This window comes from Elephantulus edwardii, unplaced genomic scaffold, assembly GCF_000299155.1.
Source record: "Elephantulus edwardii isolate Elephantulus edwardi_28Jun2011 unplaced genomic scaffold, EleEdw1.0 scaffold00069, whole genome shotgun sequence".
NCBI classification, from domain to species: domain Eukaryota; kingdom Metazoa; phylum Chordata; class Mammalia; order Macroscelidea; family Macroscelididae; genus Elephantulus; species Elephantulus edwardii.
In genome coordinates, this window is record NW_006399819.1 from 3,437,856 (window position 1) to 3,459,663 (window position 21,808).

Sequence of the window (21,808 nt, forward strand, 5' to 3'; positions counted from 1 at the left end):
AAGCAGGCATTTAGCAAAAACAAAATGTCCTTGGTTTTTGAGTGATACATCCAAAGCAAAGATTCCAACAGAGAAAGGCAGCCTTTATGAGGCAAAAAGCCTCACGAGTCAGTTCTCTGGTTTGACCTGGCCTTTCAGAGCAAAGAGGAATTCTGTGCCTAATCCAAAATAACTTTCAGAGTTAAAAATTTTATGCTAATTACAGATGCTATATTAACAAAATATAACAGTAATAGCAAGGCTAGCCACTGTGAACATATGTCGAAAAAAATCACTTTATTGTAACAATTTTTAAAAAAGTCTATGCATGGTATTGTACGATAAATACCTCTTGTTCCCTTGGGACATGGTCGTTCAACCATCATTCCCCTTTGTGTCTGAGGCCACCATATTCCCCTGGCTTCTAACGCTTCGCAGAATCTCTCTGGCAGGGGAAAAATATTTGTTACAGGAGGAATTTTGGTTGTAGAAACTGCAGGAGGTGGTTTTGTTCCCTTGCTTCCTTCCTGTGATCCAGCTACAGTTGTGCTCATGGGGCCTTTCTGTGAAGTAGTGCTTGTGGTTGATACTGTGGTTTTGAACAGCTCAGCTGAAGAAGTTATTGTCACAGCTGTAGTAGGCACTATGGAAAGAAGATGAGCATATTAATCTCAGACACACTCTCACACTCACATACAGGTACATGTATGTGAATGTGAACAAGCACGTGTGCGCACACACACAAACTATTCCTACACCAACAATAGGGCAAAGAAAAGAAGAAATATCTTTTTGTTATTCTACTTTACTTAAATATTTGGCTAAAAGATGGTCGTGTAGCTTTTACTACAGCATTACTTTAACTGTGTCAGATTTACATCTCAAAGTTTAAGCACAATTTTATTACATATTATAAAATGAGAAATGAAGGCAAATTTTGAAGTTTTATTGTTTCTTACAACAAAATACATTAAAATGGATAACTGATCCTTCTATCAACTCATAATTCAAATGCAACTCGAAATGTCAACCAAAGCTCTGACCATTATCATTAGGACAAGAAAAGATTTCAAGTTACCCACTCTGTATCTTGCAGGAAAATAAATACTGTGAAATCATTCCACCCAGCAGCCGCTGTTGCTGGAGAGAATTTTCAGCATGTTTGATTCGATGCAACAGAAGATAAGATTGACAGTCTTGTATTATTTTAATAAGAAAATACTTGTGGATTTGGAGTATCTACTCCCTGAAAATGTATGTTTGAAGAAAAACTTGTTCCCTTTTAGAGATGCATAATATAATCTCTTATGAAGATAACAGGCTAGATCAAATCATGCCTAATTCTAGGCCAACCTTACATATCTTTCTGATCCGTTAATAATATAAAAAGTATACACAAAAAGCATAAAAATACGATGTCACAATTTTTTCTGATATTACACATTTTCATAAATGGACAGTATGCTGAATCAAGAAGCATTACATTTTGCTATGAAATATGGATTTTGATGCATAATCTGGGTCATTCTTTTCCTCTGGATTGTTATGTAGGATTACACAGGGCACACCCGGTACTGTGAATCCAGTAGAATACATATATTCCCTTAGACATGGGGGATAGTGTCAGGGAGCCTAATTTGTAGGTCCCTTGATAGGTACATACACTTTCAGGCATATGGAAATGGGAGTATTAGCAAGAACATGAAATCATAGAGAAAAGGCAACTTCCAATAATACAAACCTACTGCTGCTAAGTAAGTAAATTCCAATTTATGCAGACTCTCCCTCAGGATTCTAAAACTATGTATTTTAGCAACAGAAGACTGACTATATTTCTCATATGGAGGTGATGGTGGGTTTGAACAACCAACCTTTCTGATTATTAGTCAAACTTGTAATATATACCACTAGGCACCTGGAAATATACTTACAAGGCTTATTTTCTGAACAGAAACACACAAAGCTTTGTAAATCACTCTTCCAGGAAGCATCACCTCATTCCACCATTCAAGACTCTAAAAACAGTTTGAGGCACACCCACCATTTATTCCGTTTCAAACCCTTTCCCTCCTGTCACTTGCATGCAGAATCAATGATAAAGGAGCTTCCCAATAAACCCCAAGAGGGGAAAGTAGTGGGCCCTGTATGTTCCAAAACAAAAATCCAATGCTGATGAGTGAATTCCAACTCACAATGACCCTCTCCATGGAGTTTCCAAAGCTATATATAGTTTGGGGATGGGACTGACTACTCATCTTTCTCCCTTGGATATGCTGGTCTTCTAGGGTTTCTTGGCCAAGCTGACCTCTTAGTTAGTACTCTATTACCCACTATGCCTTTGGGGCTCATTGTATTTATATGTACCTAAGTGAAGAAAAGGTGAAAATGGAATTTCCCCCCTTCTTTTTAAATTACTTCATTACCCAAATTATTTTCAAATCACTTCATTAAAAAAACCCACAAAACCTAAAAAAAAAACCCCTAAACAAATAAAATTGGCATTTAATACTTTTTCACAATCTGTTAATTTATTCAAATAAAAAATCTTGTCAAAATAAATTTGCAGCAATTTCAAATTTGTGTAATAGGTTTTAAAGAAGAGTACAAGTTGTAAAAATTAATAACATTCAGTTAATATATGAGAAAAGGTCCTAAAAGTCCAAATTAGTTTCAGATTAGCACAGGAAAATGCTTATTAGCTTATGCTCTTCTCTATAATTATTGGTTCGTATAATCCTGACATTTTTAACAGATAATACTACATTTAACACCAAAATATAATGTGTAGTTACTTTTAATTTTAAAAAAGCAACTTAAATTATTTATTAGTAAGTATACTACACACATTTTACCCTCCCATTCATTTCTTTCACATGAAAAACTTCCTAAGCCATGTGTTTTATATCCAGGGCATAATTTATTGACCATATGAAAGACACCTATGTACATTAGTCAAACTTCATGCTTTGCCAGCTACTGCAAAAACCTATTCAAACCTGTCTATCTTTTTTTGCAAAGCACTTGGCTTGACATCCTGTTAAACTTCTGTAATTCTCTTTTGATTACATTGAAGTCAGGCTTTCAGAGCTTTCTCAATTAACATTTGTCAAAAGCATCACAATCTTTTGCAGAAATGTCAAATAACTGCTGCTGAATCAAGTTTACAAGAGGAGTATAAATCAGTGAAAAAGAGAGGAAAAGGCAAAGAAAAGGGTTTAATGCTAAAAGCATCTTATGTATCCCTTGGAATCATCCAAACTAGTACCTATTTAGTCACTGAAACATGTATTAACAATACTGCATTAGTGATTTATTAGCTAAGAATCAGTAAAGATCCATGTCAACTGAGTTAAAGTACATAATAAAATGATATCCATTAAATGTATAAAGTTTCATTCAGCATTGCACAGTCATGTTTCTATGTCTTTTTTTATAAATTTTCATTATCCAAGTTAGTTTAAAAGGAATTGGATTAACATAATCTTCTGTAGTAATGAAACATGAGTATATTATGAAAATAAATTTCAAGAGGCAAAATTAAATACTTTTGGAGGCAAAATACAATTTATGGATTTTACAAAATGATAGTTAAGACAGGTAAGTGAAGAGTAATTTATCTAATGTTGAAGCCAGACACAGAAATATTTTAGAGGGAAAAAAATACATACATATTCTCCCATATGTGAAGACAGGTACCAAGAGGGCATTTGATAATGCTAATTTCTCATATGTAGTCAGTATTTATGTGTCAAATGCTCTTTTCATCACTTTATCTATCATTATACAGAATCATCACCTAAAGCCCATGATATGGACACTAAGATTTGCTTCTCTTTTGTACTCAAGGTCATGGAGGGACCAAGAAGTTATGTAACTTGTTCTAAGTCCCTTTTCCACACATTAAATAATATCATTTGCTTTCTAGGTTTTCATAAACTCTGGAAAGTATGGAATCCCCTAAAGCAGCCTGTCCTTATTTGGAGGATAATAACTGACAATGTGTTCTGTTTAATTTCTAAAACTGAAGATGTGGGAAGAATGTAAGATACTAGAGAAATAATAGGTAAAAAGTTCCATCATGAAACTGATATTGCAAAGGTTCAAAACAGAAGAATATCCCATGACAAGTATTGAAAACATGACATACTTGAAATACTTGATATATCTAAGCCCTAAAAGGGAACTCTGGTGACCTAATGGCAAGAAGCTTCTCTATGTTCCTGAGGACATGTGGTTCAAATCCACCAGCTGCTCTGCAGAAGGGTGGGCAATCTCCTTTTATGAGATTAACTGCCTCTGAAAACCCACCAGAGGGTCAGGCATAGGTCAGTTCCGACTCTATGGTACACAATAACATACACTAAATGAAGAGCTCTTTCCTAGTGTTATTAAGACGCCACATCAAGCATTCAGATGAAATGATTTAGCATTCTGTTTATCATTGTCCAGTTGTGAGCAGAGAGACCTAGAAATGGTCTAAATTTATGTATAGGTACACAGTAAAATTTTTACAAACATAAAGAATTTTTAATTTCTATAGTTGGATTTACTGGAAGCTTGCTTTTTTGTGCACTGAAGGGCTACAGGAAAATGTCCATTTATGTGAAGCGTGGTTTTTCTTACCAATGTGATAATAACTAATCCATTGTTTAATGAGTGAACTCCCATTAGAGTAAATAGTCATTATATTTACCCTGATTCAATGCCTTAAAATACTGATCTTTAATTGAGCAATCATGTTTCAGGAAATACGTATTTATTGCTAATAATAAACAAACAGCTTCTCCATGAAAAAGTTAATCCATATTTTACTTCATAATTAGCCTTAAGAAAAATAGAGGCATTTTGTATCCCCAAGTGAAGATATCTTTTCCATGATTTTGAGGATATCATATTTGTAAAATGATTAAATCTTCTGCAAATGAGATTAAGAAATAGAAAACCGTTAAAAATAGGACTGAAAAGGATTTTTTTTTCTTTCTAAGATTAATATAAAGAAGGAAAAGGTAAAAGAGGAAAAGCAGACCTGTTTAAGGGAATGGAGCAAATGAACTATGCAGAGATCACATAAGGTTAAAAATTCAAAGAAAAAAAAAGATGTATTTGAAAACCATTATCAGGGCATTGAAATAATATGCTTGTGCTGTTAGGGATGAAAAAGCTTAGATTTATAAATGGGCAAAATATTGAAGCTAATACACTGTGAAATAGTCCACAATGAAAGATGAAAGGAATGGATAATTTTACAGCACACTTTATGCCTTGGCCAGATACATAGTAGGCAAGCCAGTATATAAGACTTTAACTGTGAATTCCAGCCAAATCAGTCAATCAATACTGTAAGACAGGCAAAGACCTGATTTCTCTGTATTATCATTTCTTGGATCTTGCTTCTGAAAAGCTGACAGTGGTTTATTGGTTTGAATTAAATTTATGAGGCAGAGAGCTCTGCAAGATCCCATCTACACGCATCTAGTTATTAATACCTATCTAGAGATGAGAGAGACAGGGGTTTCTTATTAAAATAAGTCATGAGGAGGTAGAAAGACTAAAATATGGGTCAAATAGTAGCAAAAGAAATTTAAGTAAGTTACAACATTTTCTCACTAAAGGTTAAATTAGAAGGTCAACAGGAATTTTCATTTTGTAGAAAGATTTAAGACTTGCATGAAATGGACAGACTATAGCAATAAGCTCAAGTGTGTCAGAGTGTTAGAGGAACAAGATTGTTCTTAGGGTTGCTAGAAGTCATAGTCAAATTGATGACACCTAGAAAAAAGAACTTTTACTGACAAAACTTAGTTGTATTAACTTGTAGTTCCTCTTATGCCTAAGTTGTCAGATTCACAGCTGTTTTTTCCAAGAATCATCTAAATTACCAGATTTTTTTTCTCCAACAAAACTGAATCAAGTTATTTACTAGGATATGTCACTCATAAAGAATGACATTATTATCTCTGTATTCACCAAAGAAGTTTATGGTAAGTGATGGGTACTCATTCTTTAATGAATTGAATCTACTCAACTTTATTCAAAAATCTTCACTAGTTTCCCGATAACAGATTTCTATTTTTAAAACCATTTTCTTTCATTTTGTTCTTAGGGAAGAAACTTACTACAGTCCAAACAAGAAACTTACTACAGTCCAAACAAGAATAGTTCTAAATAAGGTTAACATACAGGTTTTATCAATGTCTAAATTCTGCATTTTGGCAAACTTACACAGTAAGGGAAAAACACAATGCTAGATTTTAGGAAAACAACTGAGAAAAAAAGGAAAGATTCCCTATTGCTGCTTTTTAGAGATAAAACACACATGCAAATTTAAAATAAACTACTGTAACATATGATAAAGACATCAAACCCTAAACGAAAATGTAACTATTGAAATTTAACAGTGAGAAATTACTGTTATAGTGTTGAACCATAGAATTCCAGGTAAAGCACAGAATTTGGCATTGTACTTAATTACCCAAATTAGCATTTCAGTGAGAAATGGCTATAATTTCGGCTTCGACTATCTGGACTTTTTGAAAATATTTAGACACCCAATGCGTGGGTGTTTATTTATAGTTATGAACATGCTTCTATTAGGAATATAGCTTAAACCTAAGAAGATATTAACCTTTGTTCCATAAGAGATTGTATTGATCATGCCACAGAAATTTACAGTGTCTACATTTTTTAAATAACTCAGTAATTTTATAAAACTCCAATTAGCTTAGTAAATTCAAATTTTAAATACACAAACACCATTCTTCAAAGAGTAAAGATTTATAATTTGTGTGACCTATATAATACTTTAATAGGTTACTATTTTATCACCTATGTGAGGTTATCTTGTATCAGTAAATACTCATTTAATCTACCCTGAAAAAATTGTTTCCTACAGAAATGCACTCACTTAATAAACTGAAATACATTTCAAAAGATTACACCTTACCTTCTGGAAGTAATGATCCTTTAAAAGGATACCAAAATGTAGACAAAATACGCTAAGGTCTAACTTCCATAAATCATTGCTTTGGATCATTTAATGCTTAGTCTTTGCATGACAGTTAAGAGTTACATACTTAAAACTATCAGTAAATCATCAATAAATAGTAATGTGTAATTTTACATGATGACATAGAAAAATGTTGGAAGACTCCCTTTCTTACACAGAAAACAGCTGCCAAATCTTTAGAACACTTTTACCTGGCACTGAAAATCTAGCCTAGCAATTCTCAGGGGATTCCTAACACACCATTTCCCTTAACCAATGGCGCCAAGAAGTTAAAAGGTCTGCACGTAAATTGTAATCAATTCAGAAATCAGGTGGGGGCAGGAGGAGAAAGATAACAGGGTTTTTTTTTTTATTTTTAGCAATGAACTACAGGTTTTTTAAGGACATGATTTTTTTTAAAAAAGTTGATTAAAGGGAAATGGATCAGAGCAAGGCTAAAATTTATGGACAATGTAAATAATTGTATGATAAATGTATGATAATATGAATTGCTGTAACTCTAATTATGAAAAGGATATGATCTCAGTGGACTGAAATATAAAAAAAAAGTTAATAAACGGCTTTAAAATAATTTCTGCACAAAACTGAGCCTATCTTATCAAGCAAGCAGTCTTACCTTGGGCAGGATCAGGTGGACCAAACTCCAGAGAATATCTCAAAATGAAATTATTGTTCCACACATAGAGTTGATTATCTCTTGGATTGTAATCCACTGCAGCAATATACTGGTATTGGTTGGGGAAGGGAACATCTACATATTCTCCTCGGTTCAGTCGAGTGTTGTAGATGTAATCAATTGCATTCTTGCCAGTTTCACTTTCATTGTCTTGATAAACTGACCTGACTACATAGAGTACTCCACATATCATAAAAGCATTTGATGCAGCACGCTTGTCATATACAGTATCCCATGTTGCTTCAAATCGAAGAGTATATGGATTCAGTTGGCTAATAACTATCATTCCATTATTCTGCTCAGTGGCATAAATGACCCAAAGTCCATTTTCATCAACTGCTAGGTCAATATCAGTCTTCCCTCCCCATCTATATGGTGAGGTATCATGGTAGTTGGCATAGTTAATTATGGCCTCCCCACTCTTAATTCTAGTCCTCAAGTCAAATTTCACAATATTCCTTGTTCGTTCTTTGTTGAAGAAGACAGCACCATCATATACCACAAATCCAGTACCATCTACTCGATTAGGAAGTTTATATGTTGTTGTCTGGCGACTATTTTGGAAATCTTCTAAAGAAGCATATTCTATCAGAGTATCAGTACGGTAGGGAGTCCAGGGCATGAAATAAATTTTATCTGCAGCCTGAAGAGGGTCCTTACACCAAGCACCTGCCTTTTGTTCTGCTTCATATATACACGGTGAATCCACAATTGCTTTCAAGGTCCCAGGACATACAAAAACTAAGAGTCACAAAAAAAAAGGCAAGAATTAAAGGTAAGTTAACAATAGCATAAGAAAATACATGCTTTAATGGTCAAAAATAAAAAGAAAAAGTAATTTTATTAGCAATCAACTGCCCAAAAATGTCTGCTTAGTACAATGTCTGCTTAGTACAAGTACTACCCTTCTCTCTTAAAGTTACATGAATTAGTATATCAGCACATACCTTAGTGGTTGGGGTGCATTTTAATAAATACAAAATTCTGTTTAAGGTTTATAACTCGGGTGACAACTTAAGTTTCTGCTGTTGTCTTTACCTTATAATTGGATATTACATGCTTTAAAATGCTTAACTTCTATAGAACAGTGTATAAAGTATTTCATTTCAGTACAAACTTCATACCCACTTTTAAACCCTCCTATAAATCTCCAAAATAAAAACAGAAAACAAATGCTAAGGCTTATTTAGAACATCTAAAGAAGTTAGACTGAAAACGAAAGTCTTAATTTAAGGACTATAAATACTTGGAAAATGCAATCAGGAAGAGAGAAAAGTAAATACAAGGAAAGCAGTGAATGAAAACAACCAGGAAACCCTGTAACCATGGCATGCTATGGGAGGGTGCTGGAAGTCAGGGAAGATGACATTTTAATAAGAAAATATCCAAAGGTGTCAGGAAAAAGAGATAAAGGGTGAAAAAAGAACAGAGAAACAAAACCACCCCTCGCAGACTTCAGACCTTATCCCATCACCAGATTGAACAGTCAAATAATTTCATTGTAAATAGTCCACTTCTTTATAAGGTGCATTTATGAGATCCTGCAGATTATTTTAATACCAAGTATTAAAGTGTTGTGAGGGAAGGGGAGGGAGGAGGTTAACATCCATAAGGCACATAACAGGGAGCTGGGGTTGGACTGTGTACGTTATTTACCTTTTTGCTCCACTTCTATTTTAAGCATTGGAAGAAAACATAAAAAGAGGTAACAAGGAAAAAAAGAAAAAAGATTAAAATAAAGTGACTATTAGTCTAAGACTGAATATGTAATAGGCAATAGATGCTAAATATAGAACAGCAAGGGCTGCACTACTTTGGATAAAGAGAAACACAAACAGGAAAACCTAGCAAGAGAAAGATTCTAAAGTTACATAAAAGAACATGGATCAATCATTTTAGTAGATTAAGGAGGCAATACAAATATGTTGGCATGTTGCTTCACTTAGTGTACCTGAATAAATAATGAAAACTCTTTACTAATGCATGGTATACATACTCTTGACTTTTCAAAGTCACTCAGCATTCTTATCAAGTTTTACGTTCTATAAGTATGCTATACACACAGATGCATGCAAAGGTGTTATCTTCTCCATTAAGAAAATGTGCAATTACTAAATTTACTGAAATTAGAGAAGCACAAATCAGGAAAATATACTTCTAAAACATGTAACTTTGGGGTTGAGGTTAATTAATAAATATTAATATGGTAACATTTTTCCCCTAAGCTATTTTGGTAGAGGATTATTATACATTATGCATCTTGACACACATTTTAATTGTTTTATATTATCTTCAATTTCTAGAATAATGCCATCTAAAATATTTTCTAAAAATGCCTCCTTTTCAGAAATATATAAAATAAACCTGCCCCACAGACCAGTAAGAATATTGATAGGGCGGGGTAAGGCAATGCCTTTTCTCTCCACTAAGTATTAACAAATTTACTTAATTAGGTTTACACGTACTTTATCATATCAGTCTTTTAAATTACAATACATATTTTAAATACTATTATTAAGTCTATTAAAAAAAGTAAGCATAATACATACAAGGGAAAAGCAAGCACAGTAGGCAAGGAGAAAAAGGAAGAAAGAATTATGGTTAGCTTATTATGACATTTTCTATCATCAATTTACACAGAAAGCAAGCTTGCATGCAGATACCCATTCTAAGCATTCAAAGCAAATACCTCACCTCCACAGACCCTATTAGAAGGTAAATGCTTTCATAAAACAAACCTGATTAGTATAATTAAATGATAAAAAAAAAGCATATGCTTCTTCCAGTAAGTTTAAAGAAATGGAATATATAGATAGAGGAAAACCCATTACTATCTAGTTAGTTCCTACTTACAGACCCTGTAGGGCAGAGTAGAACTGCTACATAGGATTTATAAAAATGGGCTCTTTATGAGCCTAACCAGTCATCATCATTCTCTGTAGGAGTGGCTGGTGTGTTTGAACTGCCAACCTAATGGCTAGCAGTTTAACACGTAAATACTGTACCAGCACGGATACTAAATTATAGAAAGGGTGCTATAAAATAACCTGGCCAGTGAATCCTTTTCTGAAAATTACAATACATAAATTATTATCTTAGATTGTCTGCAGACTTTGAAGTATGTTGCCCGAATTTCATAAAATGACCAGATTAATGTCTGTACATTTTCCTCTTTCCTTATTAAGATGCATTAGGGTATACTAATACTATATCTCCAAACTGATTACTTGAAGGCCCTGTAGTTGCACATTTCATTATGTTGTCCTAGCTTGATTAATTTTTAAAAATTGTAATAACTCATCAAGATTAAATATTGACCTGAAACACATTTGGGAAAAACAGATTACACAAACTTAGCTGCCACCGAAAAATAGCACAGATTCTTTAATATTGAGGCATCACCTCCCCAATCCAATGTGGTATATTTAAGCACTTTCAGGAAACATACTTGTTCCTAAAATGTGTCATTCTGACTATATCCAAGTAGATAAGAGAAATTCAGTGTCACTGATGGAGAGAAAACACTTCTATATAAACCACTAGCCCTAAGATGGGTCTTCTGTGAAGAGCAACATTATACCTGCTCAGAATCAATAAAGGAAGGGCGTGGTAAGAAAATGAACACAAGAGAAATCATTAGTGAGGTGACTGTTGAGACTACATTTACAGATAGATATATTTTTCAAAAAAACTACATTAATTGAAACAAATCCATTAATGTAAAGGAAGAGGATAATACATTGTAAAATAAATTTAATAGTAAAAATAAAAGATAAAAAGATTAACAAAAAGCTATACAAAGTGTATTTTATGTTTCCCCTTAATTTAAAATGGCTAAATTTTATTATCTGAAGCACTAAAATGACAAAGTAGCTCCTGAGCCATGTGTCAGACATGGAAGAAACCATAATTTTGTAATTTAAATGTTATCCATTATATGAAAAGAAAAGAGCACAGATATGAAATTTATAGATATAAATATACACAAAATTTAAAAGAGGGATGAAAGTTGTGATGTAACAATCACATGTAAAACTAAATAACAAAAGCAAATCTTTTGATGAGTCAAATGAGATGAATATTTAAAAAATAAGGTTGACATTATGTTTGTTAAATAAAACAGAAAGTCCACATAATGATTTTATAAAAATTCCAGGGAAATGAGAACAATCAATTAGCTCTGTAGGAATCTTTCAAATTCTATCAAACAATAAAAATATGATAATACAATCAAATAAACCTTCTCCATCACATTCTCAGTACATATTGCAAATTGTCTAAAAGATTGCATGAACTAAATCATAACAATGTTTAACTTTACTATGGTTCAAACACACATACATGACAGATCAAAATTAGTCGAAGACTACGTAGTTATGCAAGACAAAAAACTGACCAAAACAAACTACAGCTTATATACTCTGCATCTGAAGTGATACACTATTTCATTTTTACTAATCTCACTGGTCTGTTAATATTAAAAATAATTTAATCATAAGCAGCTGTTACGATTCTCAAATAAAAATTCACATTAAAATGAATGTTATAACTAACAAGAATATGAAATAAAAAGGTATGAAAATAAAATAAAACAAAAAAACCACAACAAACACAACACCAAATCCTATCTGTAGGATGTGAAATTCCAATCGGATTAATTTCCTTTTTCTCCAAGGTCTTTATGAGTCATCAGGGCCTCTTTTAAACCCATAAGCATTCATTTCCGAATACTGGTATACTACAGAAGATGTCTTACATAAATATATTTTTGACACAAACATTACCTGGTCAATAATGTAGATCAAATATAATGCATATAAATATACAAAGTATATTTACTGTGCATAAGTAACAAAACAAAAAAAATCAATTTTAAAAATGTTTAGTTAAAGAAATTAAGTTTAAAGATTTCAGGAATAAAGGAAAATTTTTGAAACTGCTTTTTGAGAGCACAGGGAACAGTTTGGAATATATAAACTTCTGGATGATTTGTGCTGGGTAGACACTCACATCAAACCAAAGCAGAGGACACATAAAAATGGTATCTGATGATGATAAACTTCATCAACTAAATATTAAAGTGCACAAAAGGTGTGCAGATACCACAAAATATATAATTATTAAAATAAAATGAATGATAGGTTTAACATGTAAATGTATGAGATGAATATAATACATTTAAAATATAAGTGTATTAGACAAAAGGAATTTTTTTTAAAAAAGAGTGAAAAATGAAGGTAAAAGATCAGAACACACATAGTCATTCACAAGGTTAGGATACTGCAAAAAGGTAATTTGCATTAAACTGATATTGGTAATATAGTGTGCCACTACTGTACAGTTTATAGATATTCTAATACTTTTTTACTTTTCAACAAGGAATATTTGAGGTTAGGGGAGAGATAGAGCCATAGATTTATTTCTGCCTCGTGCACACATCTAGAAAGGTAACAGAAAATTGATTACTGTTGGAATTTTTTAGACAGAAACCAAAAAGAACAAATACTTCTCTGGGTATAGGTATTTAAAAGTTTAATGCACAACATACAATACTTCTGGAGAACTGAAAAAGTAAAATTTTGAAAGTTAGATGTTCCAGAAGATATCCACAATTTTCCTTTCTTAAACAGCACAAGAAATAATTCAAAAGTCAGGAAATAACATTTGCTTAACACTGTTCTTGGTCACTACAGGAACAGGTTCCAGAAAGACACAATTCTTGGCACCACTGTTTGAGAATGGATGCTGTATTCCTTTTCTAATTTGAGGACAAAAGTCATGCTAAATTCAAGGGAAAGTGACTTTATGGAACAAAACAATATTGGTTAGCTCAAAACAGTACAATGTTCCTTGAGTGACACGGGAGAGTGATTATGTAAGTCACCAACACTACACATAAGAGAAATGATACAAAGATCAGTGCACTCAGTAGGCTTCCGATCCTACAAATGGTACAGAGAAAACTGAAAACATAAAAAGCATCCATTTCACAGTAGCACAGGAACACAGAGCAAGGAAGAAAAGGAAAGGTAATCTGTGTTTGGCCTTTAACTGATACCCCCTCAAAAATCAATTTATTAAAAAGGTGGCAGAGGGGAGAAAGAGTGGATGCCTTCATAGGATGGGTAAGAATGTATTACTATCACATTGGACATACCATTGTCTGAATTCAGCCCTTTGATTTTATAAAAATTGGTAGTTGACATATGAATCTATTAGATCTTAGTGATCTTTTGAGGCTATGAAAACAGCAACATCATTATCTCGTGAACACAACATATGTATTTCAGAGCAATTGGTATATAAATGACACCCCACCAGAAAAAACAAGCTCAATACCTTTTACTTAAAAGCTAAGGACAGGATTAATTTTTCCCCCAAGAAAAATATAAGAAGTCAGCTCTTTAAAAAAAAAAAAAAGAAAACCACCATGGACATTAGGGAAATTAGAGAGTATATGTAAACATTTACGGTGTCTAAAAGCTACGATCCTACTGAAATCAGTATAACGGTAATTTAAATTATGAATTCTAAATTATGAGAAAAAGCTACCAAAAATTAGAACATGAGTAAGGACTATCTACAGATTAAATGGAGTTTCAGATGATCTTTTTGTAGGATCTTCTTGAAGATGATGTTATAAAATAAAAACTAGAAATCTGTCTACGGTTTTGCTACAGCTACCTATTTTATTTCGTGTAAAGGTTTTGACACTGGATCTGGTAAAGAAATACTCCTTAACTGCAACTGAACAAAAAGGAAAGCACTCGCCTCGGTTACTGCAAGGGTAGTTTTTACCAGGCACTAAACAGCAGGTAGCCATTCAAGTAGCTCACGATTAAAACTGAAGTCAATTCCTTCTTTAGAAAACTGTGAGCCAAACCAATTTGTCAGCAACTGGTATTGGGCGAAAGTACAGATTTCTATCTGCCCTATTGAATAGCTAATTCAAGTTTGTTTTCTGGAAAAACACTAGCCTTAAAAGCCAAACACTTAAGAACACAGACAGACACTTGGCCAGCATTACACCATGGCTTCCTTCCACACTTCATGAAGCTAATTGGAGGCCCGAGTCTGTTAGTGCTCTGCATGCATAATGGTTTTGTAGGCCATAAACATATGCTTCTTTCACATGTGTAGTCTTTCAGCACCAGCAAGGACTGCTGGAGAAAACGAGAAATAAAAACTCCGTACTTACTATATGGGACACATTCATATTGGACTTCAAGGTATTTGTATGTTCCAGGACATGGATCAGGAAATACATCTGACCCAGTAACTACTATACATTGTGTTCGATTGTTGCACCTGTAAGACAAAATGAACCCAACTTGTAAAACACAGTATTAGTATATTCTTATTACATAAACATGTCACCAAATTACATTCTCTCTAAGCAACCAGGATCATAAAACAAAAATTACAACTAATACTAGATTGTTGATAACCTCACTCTTTTACACTGCAGTATTTCTGCATTATGAATCACTACATTTTAACTCAAAGTAAACACAAAATAACTAGTTTCTATTATTCTATAGTATATTACAATTTGAGTATTTGACATTTTCAACACGCAGTGGGGAGTTAGGGCACAACTTACTAGGATTCTTGTTACCTTGCTGCCACAATTCAGAATAGAAATTACACACATAAACATGATACGGTTTCCATAAAGGACAGAACACACTACAAGCATCTAGCACAGTCACTGGCACTTGCTGAGTGGTTAAAGCGCTCAGGTGCTAACCAATGGCTAGAGCTGCTGAGAGCAAGCAGTAAAAGATTGAGGTTTCCTGCTTTTGTTTTAAGCATTATCGTATCGTTATGATAATTATTTCACAGACCAATGTGTTTTCATTATAAATATATGATTATGCACTTGGATTTTAAAATGTTTTTCCTGATTGTTATGGAGTTAATGCTATCTCACAGCAACTGTTTATGTGCTAGAGAAGACCTGGCTTCAGAGAATTTTTAAATACCATGAAATAGAGTTCCAAACCATTCTTCTGAGTTTCTTCTGGATGAAATGGAACCTCCACAGTTTCACTCAGTAACTAAGTACTTTAACTATTTTCAAAACTCAGGATCTACTCTTTTAAATGAATACTTCCAAAATTGTAACACAGAGAAATAATAGAACAAACTTGATTGAAAGAATATTTTACTTATTGCTAATGCTGAGGAAGTATGCTCTTATTTATACTTGGTCATGAGGCATTAAGACCGTTTTATTAAGTTAGAATTCCAGGTGAGGTGCTATTTATTAAAATCCTATGCATTTGTCCAAACGGACTTTTCATATTGTCTCTGTTAATGTTAAGCTTTTGTATAGGTGAGAAATTATTTCTTTGTAATTGGATTTTCTTACAACCCAATGTAGAGTAATGATTGCAGAATTTTTATTATGTGTCTAATAAGTATAGAAATTAAGAAGTCAAAGCAAGCAGAACAAGAACATGATAACAAAATTTATGTAATAATTTGAATACCAGATAGCCTAAAGTACATTAATATAACTGAACTATAAAATGGCAATATTAGTGATAGAACAGCAGGCCAATTCACAACATCACATCTTGAAAGAAGTGGAAGAAGAATACTGCTGACCATGGGTAGATGTGATGACAGGAAACTTGGGGCCATCCCAATTATGACCCCCAGAATACATGAATTTTCTTTTTAGAGCAGTGAAATTGAAAAATACTATAGGATTAAACATGTAAATTTTATATTTCAAAATACAGTACAATGAACTTCATAGAAGAATTTTAAATATTAAATAATTATAACCCACTCTCTCAAGAGTACTGAAGAGTAACGACATCAGGCTGGAGACTAAGGTGCGCCTGATCCAGGCTACAGTCTTCACAATTAAGTGTTATGCATCAGAGACTTGGACAGTGAATAGGGCTGACAGAAAGAGAATTGATGCCTTTGAGCTTTGGTGCTGCAGAAGAGTGTTGAATATACCATAGACTGCTAGGAGAACAAACAGATTTGTCCTGGAGAAGGGGAAGCCAGAATGCTCCTTGGAGTCAAGGATTCTGAAGCTTTGTCTGACATACTTTGGGCATGATGCAAGGAGGAATTGGTTCTTGGAGAGGGACATCATATTTGGCAGAGTGGAGGGGCGGTGAAGGAAAGGAAGACCTTCAATGAGATGGATCGATTCTGTGACTGCCGTGGTGGGAATAAGTGCGTTCGAGATGGGTAGGTTGGCACAGGATAGAACAGCGTTTAGAGCTCTTATACATAGCGTCACTATGAGTCACAAATGACTCGATGGCACATGACAACAACAACAACCTACTCTATAAAAATATAATTTTATTGTCGGTTTATATAAGCCATATCATGTTTTTTTATATATCTATCACAAACAAGATCATGAAGAATGTAAATATAATGGTGTGCTATTCTGCAAAATACGTATTTCTCTTAAATTTGTTCTGTCATGCAGAGAGATTTGACAACGGTCCCCCACTTAACGTAAATGAGCTACTTCAATATAAGTTATGGAATCATTTACTATTTTAAAATTTTAGACAGCAGCTTACTTGGAAGACCTTTTAACAGGTTAATACTATGATTTAAATAATGATTTAACATTATGATTTAACTAATGCAATATCATAATTCTGAAATTCATTTTAGTTCTTGCTTAAATTCTACAGTTACAAGAGGGTCCAATACTTTGTCAAGTTTCTTGATTCCCCAATAATCCCCAACTACTACACTGGTCTCAACTCATGGTGAGTCCTTTCACATCAAAGTAGAACTGTACTTTGTTTCGAATAGCTGATTTTGTGGGTGGCATTATTACTCCAATCTTTTAGTTAGGAACTCAGAACCGTAACTACTTACACCACCAGTCAGGTTTCCTTATTTGTATTTATTCATAGCAACAGGCATTTTCACAAAAGTTTAGTGGCATAATTCTGTAACACTGGGCTTCTAACCAAAGGCTTAAACACACCAGTCACTCCAAGATAAGACCTAGGGATCTAGTTTCATAGATTTTACCATAAGAAATCCTATAAGGAAATTCTACTCTGTCCTATGAGGTAGTGAAAATTTGGAATTGAGATAACAGTACCCATTTTATTTATTTCACCTCTAAAGCATCACAAGATATATCTGACTTACTATGTATTAGATCTCTAATCCTCGTATACTCTACTTGTATTACTTTTATAACCACTCAATAAAGTTTTACTAATGTTGGTATGTTGGTAGGATTTTAATACACATCTAAGATATATTCATGGAAAATTCCTAAAATAACACAAGTCCATTTACAGGTAAACATTTCATATTGACATTCACATTCATCCTCCCAGCCCACAAAACCTTCTCTCATGTTATTAAACTAGAATGTGTGAAATAATAGGGGTGTTTATGCTCAAAGCTGAAATGGATCAGTGTAATAAAGAGCTTCAAAATGACGAATTAACTAACTCAAAGGTGCTGGAAATGTGTCTTTTTTTGTTTGTTTTGCTTAATTTTATTAATAAATGGATGGGAAAGTCTGCTGTTAGGGACCTCTCTAAAGTACTCAAGAGCAACGGTGTCTCTCTGGAGACTAAGATGCGCCATGGTTTTTTGCAATCACTTGTTATGCATCAGAGAGTTGGACAATGACTAGGGAGGATAGAAGGAGAATTGACGCCTTTGAGCTGTGGTACTGGAGAAGGGTACTGAATGTACCATGGACTGCCAGGAAAACAAACAGATTCATCCTAGAGAGGATTAAACCAGGCTGCTCCTTGGAGGCAAGGATTCTGGGGCTTCATCTGACATACTTTAGACATGTTGTAAGGAGAGAGAGGTCTTTAGAGAGGGACAGCATGCTGGGTAGGGTGGAGGGATGGCGCAGGAGGGGAAGACTCTCTATGAGGTGGATTGATTCAGTGACTGGGATAATCGGGATGGGTGTGTCGGAGGCAGTGAAATTGGCAAAGGATAGAGCATGGTTTAGGGCTGCTGTACATAGGGTCACTATGAGTCGCAACTGACTCGATGGCACATAAGAACAACAACAACAACAACAACAACAACAAGATCACACAATTATTTTTCAACTATAAGATCAAATGAGTTTTTATATTTTTTAAACTTTTATAGGTGATTAAAATATATTTTATACTATTTAATGTCATAATGGATATAAGGTTTTGCAAGTACACAAAGGATTGTTTTCCTGGTACTTTCTTTGAAAGAAGGTCAACATAGAAATTTTTTAGAAAATCCTATAACAAATACCTGACTACATTTACTTTTAATGAACAGCTTTGTATTAGTAATCTGATGACAATTACAATTGCAAATTTATGTAAAAAGCAATTACCATAATTTATAAGAAGCATGTAACTTTTGTTCTAGTAATCATACTGTGTACAAAGCATTTTCTTTCAGACTGAAATGGTGTTAATTCAAGGAATAAAATAGAAAATAAAATTAAAGGTAAGTTAGTGGAGTTGTAACAAATAAAACTATGTTAAATTGGAATTTATGGCTTTCAAATGATGCTCCAAAATATTAATTTAACATTTTTAAGGTAGCCAATATATCAGGAAAGCAAAAAGAAATAAAACCATTAACAGTAAAGACAATCAAAACTGTGTATACCAGGATACTGACTGATGAAAAGAATGCATGACTTTAGAAGCTCAAATTATAAGAATTAAAATACAGACTATAGTCATTCTTTAATGAATAAAGTAAGTATCATACTTTCAAATGCAAGGAGCCAAGGGGGAGATGCAGGGAAGGAAAATATGTGAAGTATTAAGAAAACTCTAAATGTTCTTTAATCAATATGCTATTGTTAAGAATGTAAAACTATAGATTGCCATCATTTTAGAAAGGGGAAGAAAAATCAATCAGTCACAGAAGCAAATTCTCACTAATAACTCTGCTTCATGTTTTCATTTAAATGAAAATCAAAAGGTCCAATTAAACCAAGAAAGAAAAAAATTTGTATTCTCAGCTCTAAACAGTGTTCCTTCCATGATTTTTCTCCCCTTAGGGAGCTCTGGTAGCTTAACAGTAAGTATATGTGCTGCCAACGTAAAGGTGTGTGGTTCAGTCCACCGATTTCCAATTTTCAGAAAATTGGAAGATGGGTAATCTCTTCCCATGCAATTATCAGCACCTCAAAACTCACTAAAGGTGCATCTGTGGGTTTCCTGACTCGAGGGTACACAACAACAACAACATGATGAGTTGTTGTATCTCTAGTGGCCTACAAATGACAGCAGTTAAAATGCACCAGCTGCTGCATGGGAGACTGGCCAATCTCCTTCCATGTAAAATACAGCCTCTGAAAAATCTGCTGGAGGGTCAGCTATTAATCAGTTCCAACCTGATGGCATATAACAACGAGAATCCTATGAGTTGGGAAACTGTTAACCAAACCCTTTCGGGTGACTGATTGCTAGGACAGTGGTGTGAGAGTATCTTCCAGATCTGTGGTTTTACGCATATTAAGTATTATTGCACAAATTAATGTTTCCTTGGGGAGAAAAAAGCCAAAAAGATTTCTCAAACGTTTTATTTTGAAGGGGATTTTAGAAATAAAATCTTTATTGTTTTAAAAAAGAACGCTATGAGTAGGAAAAAGGAAGAATGCTGAAAAAGGTGGAGAAAAAAAGGAAGACACAGCAAGATGGAATGTCACAGAAACTTTAACAATGGGGTCAAACAGATGGTACAGGATGAAGCAAGGTTCAGATATGCTGGTTACAGGTTTGTCTTGAGTCTTGGATGACTCTGAGTGGCCCCTAACAACAATTCTATGAGGTAGTTCTGAATAAATGGCACTGGGTGAGTGAGAGCGTCAGTAGTTTTTTTAATAAGGTATGGTTGTGATAAAAATGAAAAGGCTTATGTGTCTTTGATATATCCAGAAGATTCATGTGTTAACTGCCTACCACTTTCTTGAATGTTAGGCATAAGTATGGAGAATAACTGAATCAAGGTAGAAAGACAAAATAGTTTCTTTTTTTAACATAAGTAAATATTTGATTAGGATTTGAAGGAAATACAATTGCAGTTCCATCTTTTTTTCTTCATAAAATTGTAGTGAATGAAAAATAAGGAATGTGTTCTAGATAAATCTTGTTGCTTTCACAAGTTTGATCTTACTTTATTAAATATTTCTAAACAAATTACTGTTGATAAAGGAAAAATTGAAGCAGTGCTTCTCAAAATGTGGTCATCAGACCAGCAGCAAGAGCATCTGCTGGGAACTTGTTAGAAATGCAAATTCTAAGCCAGACTCTAGACTTAACAGGATCAGAAACTCTGAGGGTGCGTTTTAACAAGCTCTCCAGGTGATTGTGATGTATGCAAAAGTTTAAGAACCATTGGGTTAAAACAAGAAAGCTTTAGACAATTTGATAAATAAGGTAAACATTGGGTAACACATTCTTTTGTTCTAAATATTTAATAAATTACAATAAAAAGGGAACTATTTGAGTTATAAGTAGAATTTATAATATAAAACAGAACTTATAACACGAACAAGCTTCTTCTTATTTTTCAATTGTATGATTCAAGAGTTTTGATTGCATTACACTAAGCAAGCAGGTGTGTCTCACCGCATTTCTAAAATGTATATAGAGAGAATGGGCTGATGATTTCTTATGATTTGATAAAAATAATGAAAAACATTACATATATATTATTTCCATTTATTAGTTTTGGCTTCCACCTTCTGATTAAAATTAAAAATTTCTTCCTCATTTCTTAGTATGCTAAATCGTGCAATGTGTACATGAGAATTTCAGACACAGATAGAAATAATCCTAGTAACAGTAACATGTTTTACATTCAAATATCATAATAAAAGTATTGTTTCTGACATTAATTGATACAACCCGTCAACCACAACTAAGCAAATTCTAAATTCTGTATGTAGGTTAACAATCTGCTTTAACAGAATCAAAATGCTGAATTTAAAAAATCATTCAAAAATGCTTTTCTATATTTCTTCTACCTTAAAATGGAGAATTTGATTCAAGAAACTTCCAAAAGCTGATAGGAGAGAAAAACCCCCCAAAAAACCCAACCTTAGTCATTTTATATGCAAAGTTCAACTTATTTAGTGATAAATTAAGATATTAAGTCAATTATATCAT

General features: G+C 33.5%; 1 protein-coding gene across 3 annotated transcripts in view; it reads right to left on the reverse strand.

The window, feature by feature from the left end:
* LPHN2 (latrophilin 2) overlaps nt 1-21,808 on the reverse strand; it is a 218,776-nt gene that overhangs the window by 42,114 nt on the left and 154,854 nt on the right. For all 3 annotated transcript variants that reach the window (XM_006888580.1, XM_006888582.1, XM_006888581.1), the window contains exons 4-6: nt 14,860-14,969; nt 7,602-8,402; nt 329-622 (exon numbers count right to left, since the gene is read on the reverse strand). In XM_006888580.1, coding sequence (XP_006888642.1) covers nt 329-622; nt 7,602-8,402; nt 14,860-14,969 — 1,205 coding nt within the window. The remainder of the gene's footprint in view (nt 1-328; nt 623-7,601; nt 8,403-14,859; nt 14,970-21,808) is intronic.